This window comes from Lingula anatina, chromosome 6 (assembly GCF_051362555.1).
Source record: "Lingula anatina isolate TDL-2025a chromosome 6, LinAna3.0, whole genome shotgun sequence".
In the NCBI taxonomy this organism is placed as follows: domain Eukaryota; kingdom Metazoa; phylum Brachiopoda; class Lingulata; order Lingulida; family Lingulidae; genus Lingula; species Lingula anatina.
In genome coordinates this window covers 11532352-11553206 of record NC_141772.1, presented here as the reverse complement: position 1 = coordinate 11553206, position 20855 = coordinate 11532352, and the positions used below count along the sequence as shown (strand labels likewise).

Sequence of the window (20855 nt, the reverse complement as noted above, 5' to 3'; positions counted from 1 at the left end):
TTAGGAAGGGAGCTTAAACACTGCTAATCAAGTCCTTTCTAATACGACCCTGAAACTACAATTATATATCAAAAAGTCATTAATGACTAGTTTGTATGCAGATTGAGAAGACCATCCCTGGTTACAAGGACTGAAGCTGGGCAGAAGTGGGCACATTTATATGATAACGACTGCCAGATCACTCTCGCTGACTGCATGCATGGTGATGTCACTCACACTGGATCGGATACGGTTTCAATATCAGCTGATTGCTACATCATAGCTTCAGAATTAGTGTGAATGGGCCCAATGATTTTTTTATTTTGGTACAAAAATATCTCACCCAGACATTACACCATAACACATTTAGATATGCCATCTAATGGGTTATGGTCTGAATCCAAATCAATACCCTAATCTTCTAATTTTTTTTCTAGTGGTGCTATAAATACATATACAGCATCATCAAACTCTACTTTACCAGAATCAAAACTGATAAACGCTTGGGTTGTTTGACGTATATCAGGAAATTATACATAAATTGCGATGAAAGTTTGAGTGAAATATGGGAAAGTTATGAGATGGATTCTGTGAATGAGAGTGGGGCCTGTTTACACTGGCACAAATTTGACGGATAGTGTTGCATTTTACATGTCTTCTTCTGATTACATACTGCTCACATACACATTTTCTTTCAAACTTCTGGACATTTCAAAGAGTTTTGTTTCACAATATGATATGCTGCCTATTGACTTGCAGTGCATTTGCCCTATGTACACCTACATTTGCGGCTAAATCATTGTCACAGTGTAACTTTTTTCAAGCCCAGAGCACAATTCAGGGCAAATGAACCCTGTATATTAGCAGTCAGTATACAGTGTAAAATGATCAATTACCAGATAATACTGTTGGTTTGCACCATTCAATTATAGATACTTGATTTAATTCCAGGAACCTGCTAGTGATTTCTATTAAATATCATATTGCATGTGCCGTGTCATTTTGTCTAGATTTTAGGCATTTGTGCATGATAACAGAAAGTATGTTGTAATAATCCAATTTCGAGGCAGAAAAAATCAGTTAATAATGACATTCTATGTGCAGTTAATGATTCATTAAGGTTCTCGTAGTCGAGCATCATTGCAAACAGTCATGTTGTAAAAGAGCTATCAATGCTTGCTCCATTTTCTCAAAAAATAAAAAAAAAGCAGCATGCTTAGCAGCACTCAGCAAAAACTGTATATTCTTTGCATCCTTGGTAAACTTTTATTTTCTTAGTACATTGTGCGACTGGTGCTATTTAAAAGATAACAACACAGTCATAAAAGTCACCTGAAATAGATATTCCCATTTAATAAGATCAAAGTCATCAAAACTTGTTATAATGATTAGTATAAAATAAACATTACCTCTCCGGTGTGTCTATCTACAGCAACTTGGAAGGGGAAAATGGTACCAGATTGTACCAGGAAAAGAATACAAACAAGATGAAGAAAATAGAGAAAAATGTGTCTATTTAAAATATATGTGTCATGAAGCAAGACTTCTATAAAACTGCCATATGGTTCTTATATGTCAGTTTTATAAAGCACTGGTAACAGACAAATTTTGATAAACAAAGGCAAAAATTTTGTTATTTTTCAGCTTAATAAAACCAGCATAAGAAGCACTTATCAAAATAAAATTTAATTTAATTGGTCCATTTGGGACAAAGGAATATAATTTTTATCATCTGATCACATAAACTGAATGTTTTTTGGCTGATGTGATTTGCAAACAGAGATCTGTGGTTTATATATGTTTTACATGAAACTTCATAGAAGCAATATTTACTAACCACAAGGCCTAACTTTGTATCAATAAATTGTCGCCAGAATTTCCTGCATTTGCATTATTTGCTTCATGACAAACACATCATGTTATTAAGTCCTGCAACTGAACTCACACATAAAGCTACACATATGAATGTGCTGTCTAGCTAAGACCCTTTTCACAAGAAGCGGTACAGTTTTTCTGTTCCACTCCAGTTAAGCAGACTAGGAACTTAATGTGGCTACAGTTTTTCTGTTCCACTTCAGTTAAGCAGACTAGGAACTTAATGTGGCTTGTTTATCTCGTAAAAGAGTCGACTGAGGGAAGCCCTTTAACTTGACTGAGTTGATTCACAGAATAAATTTCGATAGGTACTGTTACTATACATTGCGTTGTACAAGGAACCATCACCACCCCTACCCTTGTTAAAACTGAACTACCAATCAAGGTGAAAAGGGTCTAAAGGTCTGCTCTAACAAATGCCTGGATATTGGATGCTGGAAAAAATAGTGCCATCAGACCACCTTTCAATAATTTTAACCTTTCAAAGACAATGGGAATAAAGGTCTCCTATGTTCATACCTTGATAAGCATTCTTGTTCCTCACCTAATAAATGTCAACATTTTCAGAATCACTGGCTAAAAGAATAGTGATTCAGAAAAGAAACCACAAAATTCAAGTAAAAAAAAATTATAAATTCTCAAGACAGCACATTCACACAACATAAACCACAGAGAGACTGTCTCCACTGCAATAGCCACCTTCTCCAAATAATGAAAAAAAATCTTAGCAATAAGTTGGAAAACCGTTTTCAAGAAAAGGATGAATTGACATTGGAGGACAATAGTTGTGGATATAACATTTTAGACAATAAACATAATGATTTTGATATTTGGGCCTTCTCTTATTCTGATATTGGACTTGGGGAATTCTGATGTTCAAAAAGTGTAAAGAAAGGCACTAGTTACTGAAGGTCGATCTTTTATTTGAACATGGTATTCATTTTAAGCAAGCACATCTGATTTTTTCATCATATCTGTAGCTGTCTAAAATCAATGCTATATAGTATTTGCTGGGTGTAGTACTATAGCAATATTGATTACACCCCATCTCAGCATAACAGAACCTATAACTAAGATTTCTCTTGGGAAACAGGAAAAGAAATTGCTAGGAACATAACAGTCATCGACCAGAATACCTTTTTTTATCTTCATTTATTCAACTATTCAGAGAACTAAAAGTTTCTTTGCCATTGTTCTCCTGTAATTTGCACTGCATGCTGAGATGGATTTTTCTTTTGAATTTATCAGTTAATGTTTACAAATCCTAGAAAGAAACCCACTGTCCAGGAATTATAACATACAATTTGAAAATTAATTTTTTCAAACATAAGCAAGGTAACAGAAGCTTTAAAAGCTGTATATCTATCATGAATTACATATTTCTCATGATGATTATTATATTATTTTAGCACCTCAAGTAGTAAAAATCAAGTTTGGCTGCAAGCCTGCAGGACTCAGGCAAATGTTCTGTGATTAAATAATTAATTCAAATAATTAAGAACCTCAATATTTTCTTGTTTCTGACTTGACAAATTGTCTCCTTGTATCAGGAACTACAGAAATATAAGTTTCTACTGTACAAAGTCCCCCAAGGAATGTACCTGTAGAATTCTTGGTTAATTCAAAAAGACATACATGCACAACAGAAACTGGAGAAAATACCATTTTTATTTTACCAAGGTCAATATCTTTGCCTGTAAGGCCATAAGTGAAATTGTATGTTGCAAATAAGAGCATGATTTAAAATCAATTTGGAGAGAATGTGATGAGCGTCCTCACTAAATATTTCAATTGCACTGACGGAGCCCATAATATTTCTTGATAATTGAATGAAATGAAGGCGAATTATGTGATGAGCTGGTGCTGAATCATGGGGCTATTCCATTTACTGCTTTGCTTAATGTTCCTCTTAAATATGACTGTAACACAGGAAAGAGATTTGACTTTTCTTTTTATGTTTTCTTTTCCAGCAGATGGTTCTTTAAAAGCAATACATTCCCATGGGATTTACTAATGGTGTATTAATTGAGCATGCTGATATGTAAGCTGCATGCCAATTTTCAATACTACATGGAAATGCCTCACTGATACTACAGAAACTGTTTCAAATTCTCCCTTTCAATATGACACACCATATGAATAGCCAACACAAAGGTATCCTGTAGCATAAGGATGGAAGTTTCTAAAACTAATTTTTATACTGCATCCCTAGTGTCACTGAATTTCTTTTCATGCAGTCCCATCAAATAATTATATTTATCCAAATTTGTTTCAACATGTTTCTTGTCATTTAATAAAAATTACTACTGGCATAAGTGCCTGCCTGATGACTTCCATCTTGTGGAAGATATAACTGTATGTCGTCCAATCCAACCAACTGATGGGTATGAAAGTTGTAATTATGTGTAATCAATATGAATGGACTGTTCAATACATACAGAGAGAACTTGTAGAACAGCTCAAATGTCCTGCATGATAAGATGATGTTAATATTTGTAATCTGACAGGGCATTTCGACTTAGACATGATTTTGGGGTGTATAAAAATGTCAGACTTTACAACCAGGGGTCTGGGGCCACTTAAAGTGTAAACTGCCAAGAAAAAATAGGACTTAAAATTTCTAATGAGGGTTGATAATTCATGGGTCAAAAAACCAACAACTTGGACAAGATGGCTTCGAGTGGGCTGACAACACAAACAACTAAAGAAAGAGGAAAGGAAAACTCACCCAAAGGTTACTCACCATTTCCCGGTGGTTCGGGTAGTATGCTTGGTCAATCAGAGGGAAACGTTCTTTGCCAATGCGACGTTGCAACTGGATGAGTTGGGCAAACTGAAATATGTTGTTGAAATTGGACTTAAATATCAGGTTAATATGCAAAATAGTCATGCATCTTAATCTCAAGCAGCAAATATCAAAATCATTCCAATCTATCAAGATAACTTAAGTTTCAAGATGACTTGACTGAAAAGTTGATCTTTAATTAAAAAAAGAAAAACCTGAAGAGCAAAATATGAATCTAGATATAATATTGCCAACATAACTCTCTATAAAAATGCAGTTAATTACTTATTACAATTACTGTAATTTCCCACTAAAAATTCAATTTTTATATATTTCAATTGTATATCACTATATATATCTCACCACCCATGGCTTGTCTAGGAAGTTGTACAGTGAGTGTAGAGAGTTGACACTGGGAATCCCACCGTAGTGAAGACCTATAATCAGGTTTCTCCAGTCTTCATTAGCATCACGAACATGCTGTCGTATTAATACAAAGTCTGGTTTGAAAGACCTAGAGTAAAGAGTTCCAAATAAATAAACGTCTGAAATTCTTTTGTCCAACTTGATCAGTGGTGTATAATCTAATATATTATTAAGTTTGCTGTTATACATACATGGTATATTATGAAACTGAAAGTATGAAAATTACCATAGGAACCGCTAATTAACTCAGGTTGGTATGAAAATTACCATAGGAACCACTAACTCAGTGATGTATTAATGTTACGATAGGCACCACTAACTCAGTGTGGTATGAAAGTTACCATAGGCAATACTAACTCAGTGTGGTATGAAAGTTACCATAGGAACCACTAACTCAGTGTGGTATGAAAGTTACCATAGGAACCACTAACTCAGTGTGGGATGAAAGTTACCATAGGAACCACTAACTCAGTGTGGGATGAAAGTTACCATAGGAACCACTAACTCAGTGTGGGATGAAAGTTACCATAGGCACCACTAACTCAGTGTGGGATGAAAGCTACCACAGGCACCACTAACTCAGTGTGGGATGAAAGCTACCACAGGCACCACTAACTCAGTGTGGGATGAAAGTTACCATAGGAACCACTAACTCAGTGTGGGATGAAAGTTACCATAGGAACCACTAACTCAGTGTGGGATGAAAGTTACCATAGGCACCACTAACTCAGTGTGGGATGAAAGCTACCACAGGCACCACTAACTCAGTGTGGGATGAAAGTTACCATAGGAACCACTAACTCAGTGTGGTATGAAAGTTACCATAGGCACCACTAACTCAGTGTGGGATGAAAGCTACCACAGGCACCACTAACTCAGTGTGGGATGAAAGTTACCATAGGCACCACTATCTCAGTGTGGGATGAAAGTTACCATAGGCACCACTAACTCAGTGTGGGATGAAAGTTACCATAGGCACCACTATCTCAGTGTGGTATGAAAATCAGCACAAGTGCATTTAGAGTTTGGTGTCCATCAACTAACCTAACTACTCTTGTTCCATTCCTCGTCACCCTCATATCGACCATAGTGCCTGCATCTGAATAGGAGGCAAGATTGATCTCAGAAAATTCAGCCTGAAAATAAATAAATAAATAAATAAAAACAATAATGTACACAATTTGAATACATGACCAAATGCTATTTTTTCTTTACTTTTTATTTAATAAGGTTATTGCAGTCAGTGAATATAACTGCACAAAAAAAAAATCATTTGCTGTCTGCAATATACTGTAGCTATCAGAGCTGCTAAAAGTACTTTTGAGTGCTTCTATGAACTTGTTTAAATCAATGTTTTTTCTTCTACTGAAAAGATTACATAATCCATATTGTTTGATTCCTCAGCAATAATTTAATGTTCCAACAATTTTAATTGCATGTTCAACTCACCTGTTCTACTCTCACGTCCCAGTCTCCAAATATCTTCTTACCACGGAAATATTTTGTCCTGGAGATTAAAAAAAAAATTAATTGTCATTTGTGACATCATACAAGCTAATATCCACTTTAAAATTACAGTCTATAAAACAATAAATAGTTACACAACTGGTGAGACAGTGGAGTTAATTCAGTATTGAACTTTATGTATGAAATATGGAGATGGCTCTGGTTCAAATGAGAAGAAAGGGGAAGAAGCCATTATAAGCCAGATCAAAAAAGATTGCCTAATAACATATCTCCAAACAGTACTTTGAGACTTAGGCTTCGTTCACATGCAATGTCTATTTTCTAAATTCTATTTTCTATTTGCGGTATGTCTTATGATCACGGTCTGTGGCCTGAATATCCCGCGGCGTAATTACTGGCAGCGCGAGCCAGTTACTATAAGTTACTATAAGTAACTGGCTCGCGCTGCCAGTAATTACGCGGCGGGATATTCAGGGCACAGACCGTGATCATAAGATAGCGCAAATAGAAATTAGAAAATAGACATTGCATGTGAACGAAGCCTTATAGGCCGAAAGGGTGATGACTGAAAGCATAACAAAAATTTGCTAAACACTTCAGGAATATTTATTAAATTGATTTTTGTATATGTGAGATCCTGCAAGTGGTGGCCTTATCCTAGCACACTTTCATTTGCAAAAATGATAAAATTACCATAATCCTTATAAATAATCATCCTCTTGGTAACATGCTGTCTTGCTATAACCCAGACTAAAACTCATTGTAATTGTTATGAAAACAATGATCAAAACTCTTTTCTGTTTGATGTGCTACTCATAAGATCTTATCAAAATATGCCCATGAAAATTACTTTGCCAATACACTAGAAAAAGAGATAGAAAAGTTTAGCTTTGTCTGATATCACTGTGTGCATGGACATTTACAGACCAATTCATCACCAGGATTTGGATGGTCATACATATTCCTAAAGACGGTTCATCTGAATTTGCTTTACCCAAAGGCTCAAAGGCAATTGAGGCAACTGTCTGAAGAGATCTCTTTTGTATAGGTTTATCACTTGATTGAAAGTGAGAGTTGGGAATAGGAGCAAAATCCAGTAATTCCACATTTTCTCTCATCAGTTTGATTATTAAATTATTTTACAGAAAAAAAGTGAAAAATTTAATAATTAGCAAATGTCAGAAGGATGACCATGTTCTAAATATAAAAAGCTCCATTTCAGTAAAATTTATTTCAAAATGACATCCAAACACGATACAGATTTTCAAATATAATATATTTCTATCCTTTGGGAATCGATGTTCATCTAGATCTGCATCCATGAAGTAATTCTGTCAATGATTCAGAACTTTACAGCAACTTAAGGAATCTATATCAGCAGGAAATAACAGAAGCCAGTTTTATGAAACATTTGTCTCGCTCCTAATGTCTACGCCTTTTCCAAGTCAAGGCTTATTGAAACAAATAACTGGATATTAGGTGAAGGAAAATCCTTTTCAGATTTAATCACCTAGAATAAGGTTCTTAGTGTGAAGTTCAATAACTTATTGATCACAGATATTACAACAGGATAACTCATCTGGCTTAGCAGATCGTTCCATTTGGTATTCTGCACATGCGGCCAAGATTTATTGAGTGTCTGCATCAGTTAAGGCGAGTTCCCATTCAAGTTAAATCAGTTTGTCTTTGAAGGGCATATCTCTCCACCCAATCTGATTATGATTATGATTACCTCATTGTCGACAGAAAAGCTAATCATTTTGTTAGCTTGCTTATGTACTGGTGGATTTAGGATTTTGTTAAGGGGTGGATGGGGGGGGGGGTACTCTGGACATAATAACAAATAGTAGATGAGGGCAATTTTAGGCTTTTTTTCTATTATGTGTTTGGCACAAGGATAGAAAAATTACATGTTATACTTTTCTTTCTTGCTTCCTTTCTTTATACTTCGTATTTTAATTTTATAATTTATTTATTTCATCTTCATCAACATCATCATTATCATTATTAATGTTGCTGTTGTTGTTATTATTATGAGAGAGAAAGAGAGAGAGAGGAGTGGGGAAACAGGAAGATGTCAGAAGCTAAGGGAGATTGGGGGGGGGGAGGTGAGTGACCATTGTCCAAAGTGCTCCCCCTTGATCTGCCATTGTTATATAGACCCCATTCCCAGAGATTAGATCGATCTACTTTAGATCGACCTAACTCCCTGGGGGTTCATGCTAAATAGCTGTCAGCCGAGCGGGCACGAAAGTTAATTACCCCCTTACAGCTTGTGGTAGGCGGGACGGACATTTAAGCAGGATTATCTGACAGTAATCTAGTGAGACTCCCCGAAGGGATAGATCGATCTAAAAGCTCTGGGAAAACGCCCATAGTCTCAAATACAACACTGAGACAAAGTATCAGCAGGTGCACTTAATCAAGAAAGAAACTACCATTTAGTGAAAAAAATTAGAAAAAAAAGTCTAGTCCAGGGGCTACTTTAGCCAATGATATTTTTGGCTCACAAAATTGGCATGTTCGTCTGAATGCTTCCCCGCAGAGTTGGATCAATCTGCATAGAATGATTGTTTCACTAGGAATGAGTCTGTAGACTAATTGGCCAGATAACAGTATACACAGGATGCCAAGTAAGTCAACATCACACCACCGTCAAAGGTACATAATTTTCATAAACCTGCTAAGCATGCAAACTTTGCCAGCAGATGGAAATGATTTACGTCAGATATGGAAAATGGAGCCAATACTCAAAAACGATTTTGGCACATGAAATACTTCATTTATCTGGCATTATGGACTACTTTCTCATACTCACTGACCATCTTGGCGCATGACCATCATGATATTTTGAAGTCCCAAAAGATTTATGTAAATAAATGTCATTAAGACCCCCTTTTTGCCTGATTTTTAGGACAAGTAAATGAAGTTACACGCAAAATTGCATTTTCATTTCATGTAAACATGCAATTTCTGAGCATGTCTAATAATTTCATTTCTTTTGAAAAAAATAATTAGCCAAATTCCTCTGGGAAATACATACAGATGATTCAAATGAAAACAAGAAGATTAAAGATATAAAAAATAGAAACATTTACAGTCTGCTATAATTTTCATTTAATTAACTGTCTTTGATTAAAAAATACAATAAATATAAACAGTACTTGACAGAACTATCTCAGCTATTATGCAAAAAAAAAAAAAAAAAAAAAAAAAAAACTCCAAATTAAGGCCCAGCTTTAGCAACGGAGAACTTAATTCTTAATTATTAGTATTCAGATTACACAGGTTCTTGGTGCAAAGCGAAATGGCTGAAATTGTCGATAGCAATCCTACCTGACAGTATTATTCGTGGGATGCTCACTTCCCACTGCAATCAGAGCCATTAAGAAGTCTATTTGATACATTGTGGGTATAAAATGTGTATTCCACAATATCTACTGAAACCATTAATACTAAAGCCACAGTCAGAACAGTGGACTAACTAGTCCCAGGGTCAAATATGGCAACCCATTAAAAAGCTTGCTGTCTAATCCACTAATAGGTACTGTATAGATTTCCCGTGTGGAAGGAATCAAGTGGGTCCACCATATTTGACCCTCGGACTAGTTAGTCCACTGTTCTGAATGCAGGCTCCTAAGAACCCAGGGTGATTACACAGTATGTGTATAAATAGCTCGTCTAGTGTGATCATAAGATGCCCTGACTTTCCATGTCATAAAGGGACTTAATCAAGTCACGGTAAACTGGATTTCAGCTGCTCATATCAAAGCAATCTGACACACAGGAAAACTGTATCTCTGCTAACATTGACATATTATTGAAAGCTGCTTTCCCACTCAATCTGATACTTGGTTATCACATGAGTGATCTTCTCGTCCCATATTGGGTTAGACAGATAATATTGTGCCTGATTCATAGACTATCAATGATTTCACATTATTCATGTTCTAAAACAAAATGTGTCAGACATACAAAAGAGGATCAATGATTTTATTTTTAGCCAAGTTCCACATATGTGGAATGGACCAATTACCTACAGTCATTAATACAGAACTTCATACAAAAATAGAAGGTGAATGGACTGGTAATTATTCCATCTTAATGAAGATGCCTCCACACCCAACCTCATTAACTAGCTGATGACACTATGAAAACATAATGGAATGGGGTTTTCTCTTTTATCCGTCATGGGCATTGCTTGTTTTTTGATTTATTTTGAAAAGTTTTAAAAAAAATGGTCCCAACCCTTCGATCATTTGGGACAGTTTTGAACACAAGACAAGTTTGCTCATTTCTATTTTCAAATTGTTACTTCACATTATCCAGGCCCTATTGCTATTAATAATCTGACATGACTGTTTTAGGCAAGTTTTATGCAAATATAGACGCAATCAAACCCCTTTTGTAAAATAAATAAATAAATAAATAAATAAATAAATAAATAAATAGGATTATCTCTATCTCTTATACCATATTCAAACATTGATACCTGCTTTTAGTTGTCAGTGCGTTTACATCAATCTTTGAGCTAAAAAACAGTTCCTAGTCTCCCTGCTGTTTACAAACACGAACATTTCAGAGAGGGAACTAAACACGCACCACAGAATTTTAGCTACTACAGATTGTTATTGTATAAAAACAACAGGAGGCATCGGGTAGTGGTGGAGGGAATATTGATTTTAATTTCATCCCGCCTGACACTTTTCATTGGGATAGAGATAAATTGCCACGTGGAGCCGCTGCTCGGACTCTGATCAATAGTCCAAGAAGTGAGTGTGAATGCATTTTTAGTTTGCTTGGGCTAGGGCCCAGAAAAATGGATCTCGAGCCATGGAAAGGATGGAGTATATTCTGTAATTTGACTAAAGATTATGTCATTCTCTTTTTCTAAGTCTGAAAGGAAGATTTATTTAATCTGACGGATTTCCTTTAGAAGGAGGTAATCTGTGGCATGGAATCATATCATGATCTAGTCTCTGAACTATGAGTACGAAGTTCAACATTATTTCAATTAAATTCATACAGGACAAAAGGCAATTTGTGTAGAAATGGGAATGTTGTGTAAATTTCTTTTTTTCTAATCAAATGAAGGCTTTAATCTGACATATTAGTATTTCATTATAAAATAAAGTACTACAGAGACCCATAAATTAGGTGACCATCAGTACTCTAAAATTATGTTGTGTGTGTGTGTGTGTGTGTGAGAGAGAGAGAGAGAGAGAGAGAGAGAGAGAGAGAGAGAGATTTAATAAACATCCCAAAGAGAGAATACAACTGATATGCAATGGTTGTGGGATTATTATTAGGGATTGCTATTACTTTCAATTTCTACAAGACACAGTAACATCAAAAACTATGGACTTCCTTGAGAAATCGGTCCACTCAGGAATAAACCAATACAAATTTTAAAATTTAATCATTCTAAATGCCATAGTCAGTTTGAGAAATTGTAGTGAAAAAATCCTTTTTAAATGGATGAGATTCTGTTTGAGGATATTTCTCAAGAGCCTAGAAACTTCAGCAATCCATCTCAACAAGTCTTCTACTTCAGTAAGTTTGTTCACGAGGCAAAAATATGAACATGCATTATGCTGCATACTTGAATAATCATTGTAATCAAGCCAGTGTCTACACAGCATGTTGCCTGAGAAAGGATGATCATTTTGAAAAACAGAGTTGGGGAGAAAAGATACTGTGCAAGACTTGGTTGCTACTGGTTCAGTGTGTATGTCATTTTAGTCAAGATGTCCACAATTTTCAACCTTTTTCAATTTTGCATATACACCCATTTATTGCTATAATAAACCAAGCTAAAGAAATGAGATTCTATTAAGGCCAAGTCTCCAAGGGTCACCCATTAGTGATAATTAGTATGCCCTAGCCATAGAAGTCCAACACTTTCCATAAGTACTCCTATTCATCACGCTCATTATGTTACAGTGCATATATTTCACCGTCCTTCTATCTTAATTGAATTCATTCAATAATGCATTATCACATTTGACCCATTTGAAAATGAATTCTTTCCACTCATAAGTTCACTATAATTAGATGATTAATGCAACTGTTGAATCAAATTAATATCAAACAAGAACTAAATCGAAGGGTGGGCAAGGTTTTGAAACATTTAGAAGCATAGTTTGAGCTAACTTAGCGGTAGTTGACGTACTCTTGGAAAAGCCAAGTTTGAACTGTCACAGTGTCAAAATTTTGCATTAACAAGCAATAAGTTTTAGCATGCTTATACCATTAATAGAATATTAATCAAAATGCTGTAAGTATAATACTTTTCATGGTCAAGTCAGTCATTCATGATAAATTAATGAAAAAAATCTTCCTTTTTTTTCAATATTAAGTCAGAGTATATTGTAATGTTGCCCCCTATTGTCATACTTTTCTATAATGCTATAAAACAAAATGTTGAAATTATGAATATATTTATTCATATATATCCCTCAAGTTCTTAATCTACTAAATACACCCGCAGAGCATGTATACTCTGTACATTAATTAATCAATAAAGAATGGTAATTGATGACTCATGATTCTATATGTGGACCTACTGAAAGATGCCTGAAGTACCATGTATAAAAATAATTTAGAAGTTGATTGGAGAAGCTACTTGCACTTTATTTTAGACCACTGAGTTTATTTGTTTATTAATTAAAAAAAAAAAAAATGATGAAATCCGGACAACTTACCTTTGTTCTTTCCACTCTCTCAAGGGAAATTTATTTTGAGATTCTGGCTAAAATCGTACATGCTAGATTGCATGATGTTATTATATGCTAGCATAAGCACTTCGTTGGTATAAAAACATCAGGATTAGAGCAGAAAAAAATAAGTTAAAATGCTATTCTACACAGACAATTACTAAATTAAATATGAGTGCCACAATGTAGCAAGAGCCAGCAGCAATTTCACACATTTAAATTGACATACCTACATCTTGTTAAGCACTGTGCGTAAAAAAAAAAAAAAGAAAAAAAAAAGATGACAGTTAGAAGTCATTCATTCTTACCAGTCTGTGTGCTGGTCATCAATAACAAGAAGGGTTTTACATCTGTCCTTATTGTAGTAAGGTTTACTGGAAGGGGAAGCATTGGAAGAAAATATTCCCCGCGCTAATCCAGCCCCAGCTTTTGACGGGGAACTCGGTGCACTTGGGGAGGGTCCCTTTTTCAAGTTCCAGTTAATTCCCGCTGCCGCCGCCTGTTCTTCTCGAGTCAAATCTCCTTGGATGTCGCTTGAGCTAAAGCGACGCTTCAGATAGTTCATCATTTTGGAAGAGTTTTCATGAAAGCGCTCGGTTAGTGAAATTTTGGGATGTGAAAAGGGCGAAACACACGCCGTTTCTTCGATGGATTAATGACAAGGTTGTGCGTCCCTCAGACACTCACTTTTAATGTGGTGTCTAAATTTTTTCATATGATATTTTCAGCAAACTTTGCAGCTTATACTGCTCACTGAATTCTCCTCTCTGTGCTCCCAGTTTTTCACTGATGACAAATTGTTATCCTTAAACCACCTGCTTTTATAATTAGTCTTCCCTTGAACTTTTGTTCACAAACATCCTTCAAAAATTCCAAAATTTTAGTTGCAATCTGGACGCACCAAAATTCACAGGTCCAAGTTCACAAACTAGCCGATCTTTTTGTAAAGGTCAGTGAACAATATCACTCAAAATTAACTCCTTGGTCCGTGAGATTCACACAGTGGCCACTCAGCAGTGATGACCGACTCTTAATAGCCAACTTAAAAGTGTTACACCAATAGTATTCCTTTTTCCACTGCGTAACATTCAACACACAGTCAAATACTCCCTCAAATAGCCAGCACATGCAACTGTACATTGATTGTCTTTGGTCTGGATGGGCAGCTTCTCTGTATACAACAGTAATGATGCTGATCAATACCTTCAAAGCCTGGCCTGTTGACAGTAGAATCACCTAAAACTATATAACAGCGTATGAGAGCAGTGGTAATTGTGAGGCCCATTGATTATTACCCACTGTCTAATAATAATGCTAGAGTATCAAACACAGGAAATAGAAGTAGGATCAAATTGGCTAGTAGTGGGAGGAGGGTATTGGCAGATGTGGAGAAGATGCTGCTTAAACACCTTTAAACAATGGAGTGTATATATATTAGGGGTGTCAAAACCTTGAGACCGGTGACCTCAAATACTGTTTTCTGAAAATATGATAGAACTGATATGAAAATTGTCCAAATTTAACAAGTCTAAAATGAAAAGAATAATGTAAATCAAATAAAAAACAAATATGCCTATTAGTGAGAAAAATAAATAATGAAAAATGGAATTAATTAAATGAAAAAGCAACAATGAACATTTATCAAAATTAAATTAAATTAAAAAACAAAAAATTATAATTGAATTATGAAACATATTTTTTTAAACATCAATTCACTATTGGTAAAATTTTAACAATTTTTCTTGTTAAATAAAAACAATATGCTTTTATAAACTAAGAATGTAAAATAAATCTAATAACTTCTAACCCTGCATCAAAGTTATTACCAATCAACCATTGGTTTCCTGAAATATTACTCATCCTATGTATTTGTCCTGTTCTCATGTTGCAGAAGTTGTTTCTAGGATATGACATGCCAAAGTGAATTGTCAACATTTCCAAGATGAATTTACCCTGTTTCTAAGGTATGCCATCTGTTGTAACTGCCGTCTTAGGCAAATGAAATCAAGACCAAAATATTTTTTTCTTCTTTTTATGCTTGTTTTAACCTTTTAATAAAACTGTTTTTTTTTGTCACAAAAAATAATAATAATAAAAAATAAATAAATATTTTATCATGATGAAATCTGTGTGCTCATAGAATCTACATCAAATATTGATTCAGAGCAGACACATTTCCAAAAGGGTGGTTTTTTGACTCTCTCCCCCCCCCCCCCCCCCAAATTCCCCTGGCTATGAGCCTGCACTATGTGTTAAACGGTCGAGTTGGGGGGGGAGGGGCAGAGGGGCACAAAAAGCTCTTTCTGCAGGTATATGCTGTGATGTTTTATGCCAATGCTTTTCCAACAGTAAGGTATACATAGAGCAGCTTTAATGCAATTTGCAGAATATTAACCCTTTCTGTGATCAAATCAGACAAAGGCCCCACAGACTTCCCCAGAAATATAAGGCAATCTCACATGATATTCAGCGACATCATTCATGTATTCTGCAAGCTGACTCATCTCAAAATAACGAAACAGAAAATGGGAAAAAAGAAGAAATCAATGAGGTTCTGGGAAGAAACATTGAATAATTCCCAGCTCTCTTGGGCAGTAACAGTTAAATGCTCAAACGCAACTATAAATACTGTCATCGGATGCAAATCTTACCTTTGAAATACTCGCCAACAGTATAATCACCCTCGATGTCCGGTCAGTAATCACGCAGCTGATGCAAGCCACCAACCCGGTTGGTCAATATCTCATCTTCTTGAATGCAATGCACGTCTCCAGTACATCCCCAACCAGCTTGCCCTATTATTCCCAGTGGACAGGACTTAACAGCCAGTGGATGTTGGATCTAATCTTGGCCGCAGAAGAAAGATGCTTCAAGGTGTGGTCAAGCAAACCGCAAACAGGCCTTTCGCGATGCAAAGTCAATGCCCAAACCCTCGATGTCTCACTGCCACATGTACCTCTCTGCAAGACTGATACCCTACATGGATGATCCTGTTCTACTGTACACCTAAATCCCACAGGATCCAAACATCCACACTAAAGATGTCCCAGCAAAACAGGTGCCTGTATAGACTGTGCTCAGCCCTAGTATTATATCCCCTAACATTGATATTTGGTGCATTAATAATTCACCAGCCTTGCCTAGCACACAGCTCAATACAGAATATTGGTCGGTGGAAGCAGTGGCTCGACTAAAGCAGGACTGGATTATTGATCTGCCATGTAATATGTAGCAGGCCTCTCAGCCTTTAAGAGAAGAGCTTGTAGTCCGTTCAGTCTGTAAAACTGAAAAAGGATCTGTAGCATTTTGTTTCACGGTAGAGGTTGGTTGTGGTAACCATGGAGACTGGAGTCACCAGCCCAGCAGTAGGTGGGAGTGGGAGGTGGGTGGGTGGGTGAAGTGGTTTAACCATGTGGGGGTGGTCGACTGCTGGGCTGGACTATGAGGACATTAAAAATCATAGGTAGATTTAGATGGTGCTCTAGGTCTTTTTGACAACAATCAGAATGTTTGTGAAAAAAAAAGCTTTTGGTCTGAATGGGATTCTTTTCTTTTGCCATTTATCTAAACTACTTTGGAAGAGTTTTTCTGGACAACAGTGACTTTTCCCAGATATGTTTTCAGATGCTGCAGATGGTGACTGTTTGAATCTGTACATACAAAATTATCAAAATGTCTCAAATCCAAATGTCTCAAATCAAATTGTATGAAATAAATTGTGCATACCCAATCTTTAAATAAATTATCATATTCAACATAAACCATTTCAATAAAACCACAATAAAACCACAAGTGTCAATAAAACCACAAATGGATAGGGCCATACACACCCCTTCTACTTTCTCCCTCCTCTCTCTCTCTCTTTCCTCATCTCCCCCCCCCTCCCTCCCCCTCTCTCTCTCTCTCTCTCTCTCTCTCTCTGGAAAACTGGAATCAATGTTTGCACAAGGTCCTGATAATTTGCAGGAGATGCTGGGTATTATTATTACTGAGAACAGTTCTGGGAACTCGGGGTCTCCCAGGAGTCTCAACTGATCAACCACTCTCCCACCAGGCTTTGTGCACACCCAGTTCATCTTTACAACTAATAATTTGTTTTCAGCTTTTTGGTATTTTCTTCTGAATGACTGTTAATTAGTTTTTGCCTGATATTTGAGTGTTTGAAATATTTGAGTCTTTGTTTATAATGTATCTAGTTGTTAAAAGTAAAAAAAAAACTTAGATACATACACTTAATTGTGTCAGCATTATTCTGATGAAATATTTTGAAAGAAAAGTAAAAGAAAAATGTTTTGACTGTATTCAACTTTAAATATATTGACCGTACATGATTTGGACCTCTGAAAATGACAAATTAAAATTTGACTATTATACAGTGTCATTTACCTATGATTTGTCCTCTCTCTCTCTCTCTCACACTCACATACACAAACACTTCAATCATCAGGTCTTAAGTTTACAAATGCATCTCTACACAATATCATTCCCACTTACAATAAATGAGGCAAAATGAAGACTACAGAATAGTTGACATAATATTTGTTTTGGGAGTATAGATTTCTACAGGTGAGAGGGAATCAATAATTCCAGATAGATAGACTACACAGTGTGAGTGTACAGACCCTGCTTACGCACTGACTGGTAGAGCCCTCTCTTCTTATCCTTTATGCTTTTGTCCAATTTTAGGATAAAAATGCCTTTTATAAACATCACCTAGTATATAAAGCTAAGGGAAGCAGCGAAACCTCTTTTAAAAACAATTTCTTTACTCAAAATTAAGTTAAGGCATTCTAAGAAATGATATTCAAGTCCATGCACAACCTTTTTATGCCAGATAAACCAATTTTACCTTTTCACTGTCTATCATAAGTCCATTTATCACATTCTTGGTGATATCACTAGATAAATAACGAAGCCCATAAAGCCACGGAATCGTCCTTCAATTTTCTAAAGTAGTGTAAAAGCCATATATATATGTCCATCAATATATGTGGGACATCCACACGATTTATCTTAAATTGATAACAGAACCATATTAATGTGCTGAGATAAAAAAAAAATTTAAATCATATAAATGTTTTTTTTTTCGTTTTTTTTTAATCACTTACATGATTTACAAAAACAATTTAGATCACAAACAACAGCGCCATGGTAAGGACACCAATGAGCTGTAACAATTCCAAGTGCAGAAATAATACCTGTTGAAAGATTACCCTTTCCAAGAAACCCCAGCCAGCAATCCTCGAGGACATCATTAAGTTATAAAGGGTATAAAAACAAGCCTTACATTAATTAAAAGTCAACAGGGTGACACATTGACATTTTACCTGGGATCTCCTTTGAGTAAGGATAATTAAAGAGGCGTTTTGACCTCCAATTGTCACAAGAAGATGCATTACACCCACAGATATTCTGAAACAATCTTCTTAGACTTTAGAAGATAATTTCATTTATGCTAGCCATCTCCACAGAATGACTGCATAATGATTTACCTTCACTATGTTTTATTTACCTTTTATTTTTTACTAATCACCTGTTTGACTAATATTATGAGAAACATGGACTTGATTTTTTGAAGCTATAAAGATAAGATACTGTTGATGTTGTCCATAAAGATAAAATATTGTTGTTTAAGAAAATCTTGATAAATGAACATTTGTATATAATGTGGAGACACAGAAGCGAAAAAAAACTGTCATTGGTAAACAAATCATTTTCAGAGGAGGGATAATTAAGTCTAACAGCATTCAGAAACATTCAAAAGTATGTGTGCATGTGCGCGGGGGAGTGTGTGTGTGTGTGTGTGACCACACGCAGAGATAATAGACAGAAATGCAAGGCAAATGATTGAGGCAGTAATCACTGGAAACACCTTGCTCGCCCACAGGGGTAATCACCATCTCTCACACCCACACGTTTCCTGTTCCCACTCTCTTTCTCTGTCTTGGCAAGAAAAACAAGCATATCTCTAACATGATCTACTCTGGATGTGGGGTAATTGGAGTCTTTTAATGCAAAAAAAAGGTGGGGGGGGGGGAGGGAAAAATGCTGTTCTCCTTGAATTGCTTTAACACTGTGTGACATAAATATATGCTTTTATGTATTTGTTTCTGGGATAATAATAGCACCATATTTCTAGCAACAGAGCAATTGATCTTTTTGGTGACTTTGACTTTGTTCATTTTTTTCTCCATTCACCTGGTGGTTTGTGGGTGAAAGCAAATGAGAGATTTCGTCAATGTTAAAAGTCTTAGATGAGCAAGCAGAGCAGAACATGAGCTTGGACAACAAAGACTGATAAATATCCACAGCCTGTTTCTTTTAACACCTTTAATAATTACATCATTTCCAACTGTGCTCTATTCGTACCTACACGCGGTTTGCGATCGACGTACTCATAACAGGTCATTTGGGTGACTCCCTATCGCCACTATGTTCATGACGTAATTGTCAACATAGTGAAAAATGTATCTTTTCACTTAATTTTCCACTTATTTTGAAGAGGAATAAATATATATGTCTTAAAACATTTCCAGCCAAGGAACCCTATGAGTGACATAACAAGAGTTTTTCAACCATAACTTGTATGCCTCTCATCAATCAGACTGCAGTTATGGAGTGCCAATGACACATTGCTGTCACTTTTAACCCATCTCAGGGTAGACCTAACACAATTACAAAACTTTAAATTGAATATCCCAACACACATTCAGCATTAGTATCACATTTCTGCAGATTACTAGGATCATTCTAGACCCTTCAGACATCAATTAAGCTGTGGTGTATGGCCTTGTGAAACTACTTTTCTAAATATTTCCTTGCTTTTTCCCCCCAAATCCTAACCCCCCCCTTCTTTAATGTATTTTCTCTCTCTCTCTCTCTCTCTCTCTCTCTCTCTCTCTCTCTCTGAGGTCACCATTCTGTGGTTGTCTCCATTCTTGTTTTAAAAATTGAAGCACTGATTGTGCCAAGGATAATGAAATTAACACAGAACACTGTTTGAAAATTCCTTGATATTATTCACATGTCAAAATAAATTACACATTTTAAATCAATATCAAAATATAGTTTAAATTCAAATATCACAAGGTGCATTTTCCCCCTTCACACAGCCTTTGAGAGGTCTATGTACAACATATGAACTACTTACAAATCATACAGACAATACAATGCCTGTACAAAAAACACAAGCATGTGACATATTTACAAAACTGTCAATGTCTTTGACACAACACATTAGAAGGGCTAGTAAAAATGATGTCTCTCAACAGACATTGGCAATATTGTGACATCACAGAAACAAGATGTGACATCACACTGTAGGCACTGGCAATATTGTGACATCACAGAAACAAGATGTGACATCACACTGTAGGCACTGGCAATATTGTGACATCACAGAAACAAGATGTGACATCACACTGTAGGCACTGGCAATATTGTGACATCAAAATCACAAGATATGACATCACACATTTTAAACTTATGTCTGAATACTTACTGACAGCTAACTACAAAAACAGAGTGAATTCATCTAACATGTACAGAACTGTACACAATGTTACATAAACAAACAAACAAATAAATAACAAATATAATAACTCTTT

General features: G+C 35.7%; 1 protein-coding gene across 3 annotated transcripts in view; it reads right to left on the bottom strand.

Annotated features, from left to right (window-relative positions):
• The window catches only part of LOC106172028 (synapsin), a 51821-nt gene extending 35205 nt beyond the window's left edge, over positions 1-16616 (bottom strand). Inside the window, exons 1-6 of one of the 3 annotated variants that reach the window (XM_087015194.1) lie at positions 15900-16616; positions 13557-14490; positions 6515-6572; positions 6110-6201; positions 5003-5153; positions 4583-4687 (exon numbers count right to left, since the gene is read on the bottom strand). In XM_087015194.1, coding sequence (XP_086871320.1) covers positions 4583-4687; positions 5003-5153; positions 6110-6201; positions 6515-6572; positions 13557-13816 — 666 coding nt within the window. In that variant the 5' untranslated portion in view covers positions 13817-14490; positions 15900-16616. Of the gene's footprint in view, positions 1-4582; positions 4688-5002; positions 5154-6109; positions 6202-6514; positions 6573-9868; positions 10050-13556; positions 14491-15899 lie in introns of those variants that run through there. The other 2 variants (XM_013552604.3, XM_087015195.1) reach the window with 2 other exon arrangements.
• Between the last annotated feature and the right edge of the window lie 4239 nt (positions 16617-20855).